This window comes from Sinocyclocheilus anshuiensis, unplaced genomic scaffold (assembly GCF_001515605.1).
Source record: "Sinocyclocheilus anshuiensis isolate Anshui unplaced genomic scaffold, SAMN03320099.WGS_v1.1 scaffold553, whole genome shotgun sequence".
NCBI lineage: Eukaryota > Metazoa > Chordata > Actinopteri > Cypriniformes > Cyprinidae > Sinocyclocheilus > Sinocyclocheilus anshuiensis.
The window spans coordinates 1,944,523-1,958,076 of NW_015539821.1; the positions used below are offsets into that span (position 1 = coordinate 1,944,523).

Here is a 13,554-nt window from a genome sequence, read left to right on the forward strand (position 1 = left end):
GTAGTTTCCTATGTGGGAAGGACTGGATTATGTCAGCGAATTTAACAACTTCATGTCATTACAGCTCGAGTAAGAAATCCCCGTAAGCCCCCCTCTCACCCATTCCCTGAACTGATTATGGTTTTGGTGATGACGAAGCTCCTCTTAAAAGGGCAACAACAACTGATGTAAGGTAATGTAGAGCTGGGTATGGGTTGAAAATTTAAATTGAAATGAAATCAGCCAGTTAACAAACTCAGATTCACAAAATAACACACTTTTCTGATAAATAAGGCTCATTAATTAGAGTGGCTCCATATTTGTGTATTTATAAAACTATTTTACATCACTCAGCACCAGTGTTGGGGGTAACGCATTACAAGTAACGCGAGTTACATAATCAGATTACTTTTTTTCAAGTAACTAGTAAAGTAACGCATGCAATATTGTAATGCAATACTTTTAAAAGTAACTTTCCCCAACACTGCTCAGCACAGAGACAGTACTGTTTTGTTCGTTAATGAATCATTGTATTTGAACAAATCTTTTGAATGAATCATTCTCGTTTACGCACGGAATCATAATTTTTACTCACTGAAGTCTCCCCTTTACCACTCATAATAAATGACACTCGTCACAGCTGGATGCATAACTTGCAGAAAAGGTCGCTGCTAACAATCAAATTAAAACTGAAATAAAGTAAATAAATTAAGCCTTATAGTTAAAAGACAAATACAAATTACAAAAGCACAAAATAATATACCAAATTGAAAATGAGACTGAAAACATAAATGATTACTATTTCTGTTTTATACACATATCTTTATTTCTTATTATCTCTGTGCTGTTGTCTCTGTGTCCTAGAAGCTTCTGCTCCCAGAACAAATTCCTTGTATGTGCAAACCTATTTGGCAATAAAGCCCTTTCCGATTCTGATTTTAGTGAACAGATTTAAAAGTTTGGAGTCGCTGGGATGATTCAAAATCCCCACTAATCTTCGCGTTATTCCCCCGATGTCGATGCCCTTTTAAACAAAGCCCCGCCTCGTTGCTCGAAGCCCCTCCTTTTGGCATGTCAAAGCGGAGACGAGTCACGTGATTGGCGGAGTGGTCGTTGGGAGGGGAGGAGCGAGTGTGAAGCTCTGTGTGTATTGAAACTCTCTTTTCTGTCCCTGCATTCCAACCCTGATCAAAGCCTGAAGGAGAGAAGAGGGGGGAAAAAACCATACATAATACCATGGTGAGATCGGCCCGTTTTGAGGATCGACCCATGGATGCACGCTCTCAGGAATCGGCCACGATAGGACTCGGAAGCAGCGAAGAATCGCACGCCTGTAATCCACTTTTGATTTATTTTAAGCACTAAAGCGAGACAGGCTTGATGGGGGCCAAACAGAGACGTTTTCTTTTTCATTTTTAAAGAGGGACGCAAGATGGCAGATGACAGACTCCAGTAGCGAGAACCACTCCGTTTCGCTTTAAAATATGTATAATTTTGGAGGTGTATCGGAGTAAGACTTCGTCTTTTCTCGCCTGAAGAGATCAAAGTGAAGGCACTCGGCAGTCCAGTTTTCTCTAGACTTGGTTACATACCAGTGTATGTTCTCTCTATGTTCCTTTGTTATAATGAGGGGAAGTCTAGTATGAGCGTAGTCTACACATATGTGTAAGAATTAACCGATTTGGTCTGGTTAAGATCGTTGTTTTCTATGAAATTCAGATTTATAAGACGCTACGGGGGATGTGCGATATGAGTACGTTATTTTAATATAAAGTGTAACGCACGTCTGTATGGAGAGCCAGCCGAACCATTATAATCCTCTTTGGAAATAAAATCCATGTCATTGTGATGCGATGTCAAAATAGCAGCGGACAATAACAACAAAAGCCTGGTAGTGAGAATACTAATTTACTTCCAACAGCTTTTATTAGTCTCTCGCTCGAGGCTGTTCGCGAAAAACGGCCTATTTAACGTTACCTAGTAAACGAGGAGCTGTCAGCAGACTAGATTATTCATAGATACATAACTAGTGGGCGCAGGAATCGGCCACACGTGTAGAATATGAACTAGTGTGTTGGCATTTGAAGTCACAAGACAGAAAAGTCCACTTTAGTGCTGTTGCAACACCAAATTCTCGCGACGCCTACAGTTGACACGAACGAATGAATAAGTGGGTGGTGTAATGATGTTGCCTTGAGCTAAAGTGTGCTCAAAGTATACTCTTCTGGAGTATTCACACTCTCACTGGCACAAAGTTGAGGTTTGTGGGATAAAACAAGGTCCTTGTGGTTCCCACTCCACCCATTTCAGTGTCGACAGAGGAGCACCTATTTTATACAGTTTTTACATTGACTTGTCAGCATTAAAGATGGCTGAGAACTGGAAGAACTGTCTGGAAGAGGAGCTCATATGCCCTATTTGTTTGAATGTGTTCTCAGAGCCGGTTCAGCTCCCTTGCAAACACAACTTCTGCCGCATGTGTATCAACGAGGCCTGGTCTAAAGACACAGGAATGGTTCGCTGTCCCGAATGCAACCATGCCTACAGCCAAAAACCAGCTCTGGAGAAGAACCACAAACTGTCCAACATTGTGGAGAAGTTTAACGCGTTAAATGTTGAGAAGACTCCTGCGGTCTTGCACTGCATTCTGTGCCGGCGCGGCCCTCCACTTCAAGCCCAGAAGGTTTGCCTCAGGTGCAATGCACCCTGCTGCCATTCCCACGTACAGACCCATCTCCAACAACCCTCTTCTAACGCTGGACACTTACTGGTGGACGCCGAGGACGTGCGGGCCTGGAGCTGTCCACAGCACGACGAGTACAGACTATATCATTGTGAAACCGAGCATGTGGCCGTCTGCCAGTACTGCTGCTTCTCCAGATGTGCTACCAACCACGGCCACGCGGTGTGCGATATAGAAGTCAGACATAACGATATCAGAGTAAGTGGCCTCAACTACTTGTGTTCCTCCCCACGCTATGTTCTACATTCCATTGTTTTACCTCCAGCTAAAGGTTGTGGTTCACTTCTGGATTCGGTGGAGACTACGACGAGGTTTATCTATGTAGTTGCTAACTATTCTGTCCCCTTCCCCCCTTTTTTTCTCCATTTAATGATAAACAATTGGGTAGAGCTGCAAACAATACCGAAGCTCTCCTTTGGGCTTATCTTCCCAGCACAGGTGCATCCTTGCGTGGCGTTTAGGGGAGGGGGAGGACTGCGACTGGAGAATTTAATGATGAGTCTTATTTTCTGTGGCACAGATGAGGGAAAAGGCCAGATTTGGATTTAATTTACCCTTAACAACCCCTTGCATTTTCTAGGCTCGCTGGAACAAAACAACCTGTATTTTCTTGCTTTAAATAATCAGCATTGCACAATGCTCTTGAAGATGCTTTTATAGCCTTTTCATAAACCTAAAACCAAATAAAATTCACAGCCAGAATGGGTTTTTAAACTAGGATATTATATTTGCTTCAAATATCTCAAAACAAATCTCTTTAGTTAGTACAGGATGTGACTAGGAGTTATGTATGATGCTTTTTTTCCCTTTACAATAGCTTTGTTTGTATGAAGTAAAGCAGTGTGCCACCGATTCGATTCATGTGCATGCTGTCAGCATAATTTCCATTTCTGTTGATTATAGAAATCAGTTATCCCAGGCATTTCTGTGACAGGACATGCTAGCAATGACCAATCAATCTACAAAATGAACCATTGTTGTGTTGTAGCCCAAGCTATTTGAAACTGAAACCATGCCCGTTTGGGATGTTTCGGGATTTCCAGAGTTGTTTTTCACAGGTAGTCCTTGTTTGTGAATGTTAAGTTTACCGTCTTTGATAGACACCATTTGTCCTTCTACGTTCATCTGCTACAAAGCAAAATGGTTCTGTCTGGGGCTGTAGCTCAGGGCAAGGTTGCTATTGCCTCGTTCACTCTGACCTTGGCGGAAGAGACGCTGTTTTGAAATGACAGTGATTTTGAGCACCCTACCCCCATTCCCCCTTGAGAGAGGTCCGTCCTGGATGGCAAGCCAGCACCGCTGCCATGAGGTATTAGGTTCCACCCTCCAGGCTTCTGCCGGCAGCCCGAGCTCATCAGTCACTACAATTAGGCCATGGTCTTAGATCCTAGAGCTTCAAAGACATTCTCTGTCTCCATGCGGTTTTCTGCTTATTGACCTTTCTTCTGTTCCTGATTGTTGATTTAGATAAACACCAATTTAATCTGTAAATGAGTAGATGGTTTAGAACTTGTGTTTTCAGAAACCAAACACGTATTGTTGGCCATTGTGACGGACGTCGCCAAATTCACAGTATTTCACCACAGATTAAAGAAATAGTTCACCCAAAATTTAAATTGTCATCATTTATTCACCCTCATGTAATTTAGTTCTTCTGCAGAACAGAAAGAAGAACGTTTTTGGCTCTACAATGAAAGTCAGTAGGGTCCAAAACAACACTGGACCCAACTGACTTTCATTGTGTGGACAAAAACACATTAAGACATATTTCAGGATACAGGTTTTCATACAGGTCATGAAGGTAAGTAACTGACGGCCAGATTTCTATTTTTGGAGAACCATCGCTTTAAATTACCACAGTAAGAGACTTAATAGGGAGAAAATGGCTCCATATGGCTTTAAATTATGTACCGCCGCTGTAAAAATGTATGCAAGATAGATCTCCTGCTGTGCTAAGATGAATATTACACATCATACTGTAAATATGTGTCATTTTTGGTAGTGTAGAGAGGTTAGTGTAGTCTGTATGAGTCTGATTCATTGCCAAATCCAATTCCTTGGATCCAAATCTTGGTAATGGATTTACGCCACAAGAAAATCGGTTGATGCACAGGCGAGATACATGAAAACAAGTCCGTTTACCCAGTATCATGTGATTGTGGATCCAATTTGTCATGCGCTCCACAAACAAAATCTGTTGAAAGAAAAAGGTTTGGCTGTGCGTATCATCGGCAGTGATTGATGTAGTTCATTTTGCACAGAGGGTACAGTCAGCTGTTATAAGTGTCTGTCAGACGGTGTGATTGAAGATCATTAGTTTGCAGCGCATCCCTCTCTGGGTCTTGCGTTTGTCCTGTACTGCTGCATTCTGAAGACTGACATTGATTCCCTTTGTTTTTTACTCTTTGTTGCTGAGATGAATCAGAATTATATAATGGCATTACTCTCGAGTGTGAAGAAAAATACCAAAATTGATTTCTTTGCTTCTACGAGAATACCTGTTTTGTTTAGGCTTTCATCCCGCGTGTGAGGTTATTAAAATTTGATGTCACACTACTGAATTAGACATGCCCTCAGTCAACTTTGGCATGCAAGCCCTGTTTTTCGCCTGTAAGCTTTTGAGCATAGTGGCTTGATGTGGTTGAGGTTTGTCCTCTTTCTACAGGAAGCAGTTTTATCTTTGAGGTAGCCTGCATTCATTATGGATCTTTGCTCCAAAATACACACTCACAGGGTCAACGTGATTTGTCTCTGCCTTGGACGCAGACAAAGACAAAATGGGGAAAGACGGTGTGAAATGAGCCTTCCTTCTTTCTCTGTGCTCTCCTCTATGCTGTCTTTCCTTTTTTTCCTCCCTCATATTCCCCTCTGAATATACAGATATGAAAAAAAGAGCTTTGTTGCCATGACAGCACCCCCACCTTCTTTTTGGTGACTGCCTCTCGCACGAGGCATTTGTTTAATTAAAACTAATTTGGTTTGTTGCTAAGGTACCACTGAACTTTGTCAGGCATCGCAAGTCGTTTGTTGATTGTGTTTTTCCCTTTGTTTGCCATTGAATATGAAAGGAAAATAATTGAAATTCCTCTTCAGCCACCAGACCTTCTCCGCGGGGCCTTGACAATTGCATTCATTGAAAAGAAAGGAACAGGAAGTTAGCAAAGTTACATTTGTGCCATCACAACAGAACTGACTTTTTATCTTTTTGTCTTAGTGCTGCATTCTCATATTCTTTATGTAGTTTTTGAAAGAAAAAAATATGCTAGTTAACTGGAATACTAGATTGTTCATTTATGTCATTGTCTAGCAATAAAATAAGACTGAAAATGATTTTCTAGTATCAAGAATTCTTAGTTTATGGTTCAAACTGAATTTATATTACAGCATTAGTAATGTAGAACACAGATCTTGTCTTCCTTTATTTTGTATATAGCTTGAATTCTACTCATTGTCATTTATATATGATCTTTGTGCTGAGCTAAATATTAGATATTTATTCATTTTACTGGTGATATACAAGCAAACAACATTGTGAATATTGTGATCTATTAAATGCCTATAACGTTTCCTTAAAAACATATCATTACAGTAGTTTTGTGATTCTTTCTTGCTTTTTCAGTATGATATTAAGACATGCTTTTAATAGTGTCTCTGATTAAACTTTTAGAATGACATAAGATTTTGTAATTTTTTTGTCAGTGACTTTATTATAAATTATACTTCGGTAAATATTGCTGTTTGAAACGGTGTTGTTTTTTTGGGGGGGGGGGGGTTTAAGCATACAAATGAAACTGAAAATATCATTCTTTCTAGTATTCAGTTCTCATGAAACCCACATTTCATGCACTAATTTATTATTATACAGTGTCATGCACACAGAGGAATTTCCTTTGTTCTGAAAGCCATGAACATTTTCACCAAAGTGCCATTTCCACTCCACCTCAGGTCATGTAATTTCATAATATTCTGAAAATGACTGTGGTGGAAATGACATTTTTAAAGTGAGGAATAAAACTGGCTTGGGTAATTTCATAGCCAGCATTTTATGTGTCCAAAATATACAAATAATTTTTACACATTTTGCGTAATTGTATACAAATTGCATTGCAGAGTGGAAAAGACATACAAAAATATTCTGCTCACAAGTTACATTTGCATTTTTTTCTTATTTCATCTCAAGCATGGTCTTCACTGACAATATTCTTTAAAAACTAGGAGCAGTTTGTGGCAAAATGGTTGATTCTGGTGGAAAATGGTTTAGGATTATTTTGTTTGTTTTTGAATGTAATTGTTTACATTTCTGTTATCAGCCGATTCTGATCATCTCAACATGGCCAGATATTCTGTATAGTATACGATAGTATTATAGTCAAATCAAAACAGTATTGCCCTAATCATATCTTTTTGTATTTCAGCAAATGCTGATCAAACAGCAGGATCGAATTGAAGACCGGGTTCAGGACATAGAAGAGCAGCTCTACAAATTAGAATCTGACAAATGTCTCATGGAAGTAAGTGTGAAATGTTCATGCTGTACACTGACTAAATCACATTATTATAAACAGAACAACTGCATCCTTTGCTTTGTGAGCTTTGAAACTAAACACTTAGCTTTTTAAAACAGGGCACTCTTCCTATTACTGTGATTAATGACCACATTAGTACTTTCGTACAGGTTTGAGATAAAGGTTATGCCTAGTTCTTGTACCATAACAAATCCAGTTCCTTTGGCTCTTCCTAATCATCCACATCAGATGCAGTCTCTGCTTAACCCCCATTGTTAAGACAGAACAAGACTTGCATATTAAGTAATGGTTTTGTGCCGGTCTGTGGAACCTCAGGACAAAGTGCAGCACCTGAAGGAGGAGGTGCAGCTGCAGTATCAGAAAATGCAGCAGCTCTTGGAGGAGGATCTGGGGAAGACCCTGGAGGTCCTGGATAAGGCCCATTCCAAGTTCTGCCAGGAAAACTCTGCGCAGGCCCTGCAGCTTCACCAGAAACAGCAAGAGGTTAAGAAACTGCTCAGCTCCATCCAGATGGTTTTTGATAAGGCAGAGGACATCGGTTTTATGAAGGTGACCTGACTTTTATTGCTGTTGTCAATACTACACAGCCTGTGTTTGTTATAAATGGTGACATTTAGCCATGTTTTAAAGTGCCTTTGCCTTTTGTTATGGTGAGGATGATGAAGAGTATTTTTCTGCCAGGCTGTTATGAGTGAACTCAGATTTATTGTGGACCATGACAGTGTAATAGTATACAAAGATTCCAGAAAATTATTGTTTTTGGCCCCATGTAGAATAGGCATCCATTTTTCATGTGCTGGATACATCTCTCTGAAATTCAGGAAATATTAAGTATGAAAATGTTTTTTTTATTTTTTTTTATAGGTTTTGTTTTGTTTTTTAGATTTATGGATGTAAAGTCAGATTCAGCTATTTGTTAATGTTGAGCTAAACTATGTGATTTTAGAGATATTCGTCAATGAGAAATGTTTAGTGAGAGGGGAACAAATACTGGTTAGTATAATTGCTAATTCTGTAGGAGAGAGGCACTATAAACCAACAGAGATACTAAAACCAAGAGAAACTCCTTTTGTTATTCTAATGAAGAAAAAAAAAAAGCCAACAGCTGATTTTTTTCCACCTGTCAACAGTCTGTTGCAGACATGCATGTCCCACATGCGTCTCATATCATCTTGTCCTTGAATTGCGCTTGTTTTCACTGCAGTCTTATTTGAGCTTCTTGTATTCAATTGACTTGCAAAAAAAATCAGTTCTGGAATTGTTTTGCTTTATTTGGAGTGCCAAAACCCACACACCAACTTTGTTGTGCAAAAACCCCCACACAACACTGGTGGGCAGGGCCTACTTGCTGTCTGTGTCTATATTTGTCATTTTTCATTACCGCTATAAAGATTAAAATAAAGTTCTGCTGCTGATACACAGACAATTTCCATATATATTTTTTTTATGCTAAGTGTATAATGATACTATTCTATTGGCACTCTAATAATATAATATCATATATCATGTCATATATCATATCATATATCATATTGGCCTGGTTTCACAGACAGGGTTTAGGTTAAGTCAGGATTAGGCCAAAGTTCAATTAGGACATTTAAGTATCTTTTATAAATGTGCCTTCGAAAGTAACATTAGCCTACTCATGTGCATCTTGAGACAAAACAATGGCACTGACATTTTAAGATCTGTCGGTGCAAGTTTCTTCCAGTTAAAACAATCCCAAAGTATTATTAGAATAATATAAAACATTATTTGCATCTTGTCTAGTAAAAATTACTATTATAAGAGCATTTTTTTATTTTATTTTCGAACATTTTACCTTTTATAAATAGAGACTGGGCATAAGAAACAATGGGGAGTAATGCCTGCGCAAAAATACCTTTGACAGTTACATAGTTACATTTTTGTTGTTGTTATTTTATTTTTATTTTTAGATGTATTTTATGTGCAGGAACCCTGTTATTGAAATGATATATAATATCTTTTTTTTTTTTCTTTTTAGAACACGAAATCTGTGAAAATACTAATGGACAGGTGAGTCACTGCAGCGTTTTCATACATGAATCATTATAAGGTTCATTAGTCATCATTCCTGTTTTGTCATTGTGTTAAGTGTAACCATTAGCTTGCATGGTTAATTTTTTGGACTCTAGGTCTCAGCCGTATGTGGGCAGCACATTGTCACCATACAAAGTGGGCAGCCTCAACTCCAAACTCTTTCTGTCTGAAATCTCTAAAAGAGAGAAGAACATCTGCAAGATGCTGGAAGGTATGCATTAAAAAATACATATATTCAAGTATTAATTATATTAAACCTTCTTATGTTGCATCCAGCTGCTCTTTTTTTAAATAATTAACCGTTTCTGTAAATTATTTTTTTTAATCCTTCTAATTTCCAGCTCCGTTCAGTGCACCTGCAAACTTTTTCCAGAGTATTCCGGCGTACATGTGCGAGAAGCGCAGGCATTCCGTGGCGTTCCCTGAAGGCAGCGGCAGCACCCGAGCGGGTGCTAGCTACATGGACTCTTCCTCCTCATCAGGCCCTGCGGCTGCCAAGCAGCCGTGCCTGAGTCTCACTCAGGGCTCTGCCCCAGGCGAAGGTCAGTCCTCCCAGCAAGCTCTAGGGCCATGTGGCTCCACCCAACACGTAGGAACCAGCAGCTCAGCCTCCGGCTCTCAACCCTTACCACACTCTGCCTCGGTATTCCCGCATTCCCATTACCCAAATGGCAGCTCCTCCCAGCTGTCCCAGTACGGAGCGCGGAAGATCCTGATGTGCACGGTCGATAACTGTTACTGCTCAGGGGTGCCCTCTGTGTCCAATCACCGCGGCCATCCGCCCTACCCTCGCTCCAGCTCCTTCCCCTGGCCAGTGAGCTCGCAGGAGTACTCCCACGCTCCCCTGCCCTCGGCCCCGGCCATGTCCCAGTCTCTCCAGAGCCTGTCCATGCGCGACTGGATCGACGCCTCTCAGTCGCACAGGCACACTGACTTCTACAGCCTCTACGGCCAGTCTTCCACCAAGCATTACGTCACCAGTTAACCCCTGCTCCAGTGACTGCTGCCAGTCACCAGATGGGGCGTCTTTTTCCGCCGAGAGATGTCTTAAAGAGATGCATGTGGGGCATTTTTGTACGCAGACCTTATCAATCATTTAGAATTAACTTGGATGAACTGCTGAAGTCCGAGAGCAGTGAAAAAGAAAGTTAATATCACAAAGTCAAGCATAGCTTTGCACATTATTTAGGCACTAATGGTGTTGTGATTATGTACCATGAACTCAAGTGGCTCTTCTAAAAATAACACTCAATGTTTGCAAGAGATGGAGAAATGATGGAGGATGCTGTCTTTTGTCGAATCATCAATAATGTTGCACTTTCTTTGTAAGATCAAAATTTTCGCAATTACCGTTGACTCATCGGGGGAAACGATGGAAGTCAGCAGTAAAACCATTAAGTCAGCTCTTAATGAAACTTAAGGCAATTTACTGTTGAGAGAATTGTAGCCCACAAAGTTTTATTAACTTCACATGGTTGTCGTTTGTTAGAACACCCATGTGCAAAAACTCTGTATAGTTTCCCAACCTTCCATATTTCAGCTTTAATTTTGTTTAAATGGGACTCTGTGGTCTTTTTATTCATCACAAATAGCACAAGTACATGTTAATTTGAACCATTCTTAACTGTTTTTTCTTAACCCGGAAACTGGAACAGCACAACATTGTCATCGCCGCCATTGTTCGCTTGACCTTCCCTACTGAATGCAGCTTTTTAATGGAAATGCCCTTCACCTTGGTTCACAGTCCTCTCCTCTACGCGCCTCCACCCACAACCTTCAATCTGGTCCTTCAATCAACCTTCAAAAGCCACAGAAACGCTCCCCTTTACATCCTGTATGTTAAATGCAGGATGCATTGGTTTCGCATTCTTTCTTTACCCGTGGCCTCTCATTATATCTGACTCAACAGCGGCTTTAGCGCAAACGTGTCAGCCGAAGACGAAATGGCCTGTGTTCAGAGGGTCATGGTGCACTTGATGCCTGTGCATTTACTGTCAATGCTGTAATTGTTCTTCCTTGTGTTTCATGCCGTTTCCGGCTCCAAGCAACGGAGCCTCTGGCTTCCTGTTTGTTACTGAGGGCATGTGGGAAAAGAGTTTATGAGCACTCGTAAAAAAATAATAAAACTGTTAGCAGTTATAAAATGACTTTTGAAACAGGGAATGAAGTTTTTGGTTTTGTTTTATTTTTTATTTTTTTTAGATCTACTTAAGAGAAACGTTGACCAATGAACGTTACGAAACTAACTGAATACTTGGGATAAGAAATGGAGGGATTTTCTGTTGTAAATATTTTGTGAAATGAAAAAGAAAGACTTGTAATTTGGAAAGATTCTTGTTCAAATAAATGCTAATTTCAAGTTTAAGAAGTTCTTTCCACAGTTTCTTTGTTTTTGTGCTGTATAATGAATCTTAACCTTACGTTCTTTATGTGTGTGTTGCAGATTAAAAATAGACTATTGCTAACATCACTATGGTAACACTTACATTTAACACTTAATTTCTATCAGTGTAAGTCAAATTATTGACATAAATGCTTCCAGCCTAGACCAGACTTTAAGAAATGCTGTTAACATGTAAATGAATTTGAGAAATGTGCACTATTTTTTCTTTTATATTTCAGAAAGACCGTGAAGCCATTTTCAATGCAGAAAGGTTGTGATGGAAAAGATCAGGATGGTTAAATCTAAAACCCATCAAACAAAATGAAAGCAAAAACAAGCAAATGAGTCAAAGTCAAAATGCCCTTCGCCTCAGTTTATTGATTTCTAGACAAGAAATTTAGGTCAGCAGTGGTTTGATTTTCATTGTTTTCATCTCTAAACTGACAGCGGCCCATTCACTTTTGATGTGACTAACATACCAGAACTTACAGCACTTCTAGAAGAGCCATTTTATATGTATTTTTCTCCTTTTAACGTTTCTGCTAAATGTGAGATTTTATGCATATAAGGATTCACTAGCTTTAGCATAATGTAGACACAGCCACCTGTCAGTGTGTTTACAATGGCGTGTGAAAAATGGGAGACAAATAGTGGGTGTGATCAGCATATGATGACATTTGCTGTTTCTACTAAGCCAATGGAAATAATTAATGTATATGCAACTGACAAAAATGAAGGCTTGTTCAGTTTGTTTTTGTACGTGTATATGTGAAGAGAACCAAAGATTTATTACCAATCTGCGTGACTAAAGCCGAGTGATCTGAGTTGGATACCTGCCTCTCACATGTGGCTACATGTGGAACAAGATGCTGTGAAGTACGTGTGTGTGCGTATCTGCAAGAATGAGTCTTCGGTGATGTTTGTATAACCCGAGAGTGAGCAGGGTTTACTCTCCCCTTCCTCGGGTTTCCTTTCTTGAAAGAATGTCAGATGCCTGACTCTAAATAGCAGCTCAGCATTTTTAGTGCATCACAAGGCAAACAGAAAAGAAAGGCTGAGATCTCTGTAGACTGGAGCAAAGAATAGACAAACAAAAAAAGGAATAAGAAAACATCTGGCTTCTCTGAAGTGCACAATTTATCAGTGCACTGCACAAAAACAGCTTCTGTATGGCCAATTTCCCCATTGGAAAAGACTGTGTATGACTCTGCTAGTATGTGCTCCTGCTAGCAAAGAGCGCAGCTGTCACACTAATGCAGAACTTCTGAATATGATGCAAGGTGAAATAAAGGCCAATGCTTGAGTGTTAGTATGAGCATATGAATTGTATGTGTCATGACAATCATGACATTTGATTAGTTTAGGGAAGTAACTGGCAAAAAGTAGCACCATTATTCTAACTTAGCTGCATTTTTTTTACTAGTAGTACAGCTATTTTCAAAATATTAATCCAGTATGTTTTTTTTTTTTTTACAAAAACAGTAGTGTAGCTTGAAAAAATAAATACTTCTTGGGTTTTTGTATCATGCAGATAATCAAAATGGGACTTTTGTAGCTGTGCTAGCTAAGCTAGCAGGCTAACTGTTAAGCAGTATAGCTATGAACCACTTATACGGCCTACACTATGCACTTAAACTACACGTGATCTTCAGTCTAGTGTGTGAATTTTATAAAGTTATTTACATATATGTCATCCACCATTCAGAGAATTTGTTATTTGAGTATTTAAAGTGCACTTTCATTTTGGATGGAGTTTTCAATGTGAACATGCTACTCACACAATTTATACTGCAACATGGTGTGTAAATATATATTTTGGCAGCAAGTATGCTAAGATGCCAGGCTAATAGGTTGTTTTCACG

The 13,554-nt window shown here is 39.5% G+C and overlaps 1 protein-coding gene across 2 annotated transcripts; it reads left to right on the plus strand.

Moving 5' to 3' along the window:
* Positions 1-1,094: 1,094 nt before the first annotated feature.
* On the plus strand, positions 1,095-11,647 carry LOC107684075 (probable E3 ubiquitin-protein ligase TRIM8). Of its 2 annotated transcripts, XM_016480234.1 has the most exons (7): positions 1,095-1,312; positions 2,418-2,920; positions 7,138-7,233; positions 7,564-7,797; positions 9,254-9,285; positions 9,405-9,520; positions 9,651-11,647. In XM_016480234.1, the coding sequence occupies exons 2-7, from the start codon at positions 2,456-2,458 to the stop codon at positions 10,292-10,294; spliced, it is 1,587 nt and encodes a 528-aa protein (XP_016335720.1). In that variant the 5' UTR covers positions 1,095-1,312; positions 2,418-2,455; the 3' UTR covers positions 10,295-11,647. The 2 variants fall into 2 exon arrangements, with proteins under 2 accessions (XP_016335720.1, XP_016335719.1); XM_016480233.1 differs by having other exon boundaries at positions 1,095-2,920.
* Positions 11,648-13,554: the final 1,907 nt, after the last annotated feature.

Coding starts and splice junctions, on each gene's coding strand:
- LOC107684075 (XM_016480233.1), top strand. CDS start 2,348: ATGGCTGAGAACTGGAAGAACTGTCTGGAAGAGGAGCTCATATGCCCT. Junction 7,234..7,563: donor CTGACAAATGTCTCATGGAA/GTAAGTGTGAAA, acceptor GTGGAACCTCAG/GACAAAGTGCAGCACCTGAA. Junction 7,798..9,253: donor AGGACATCGGTTTTATGAAG/GTGACCTGACTT, acceptor TTTTCTTTTTAG/AACACGAAATCTGTGAAAAT.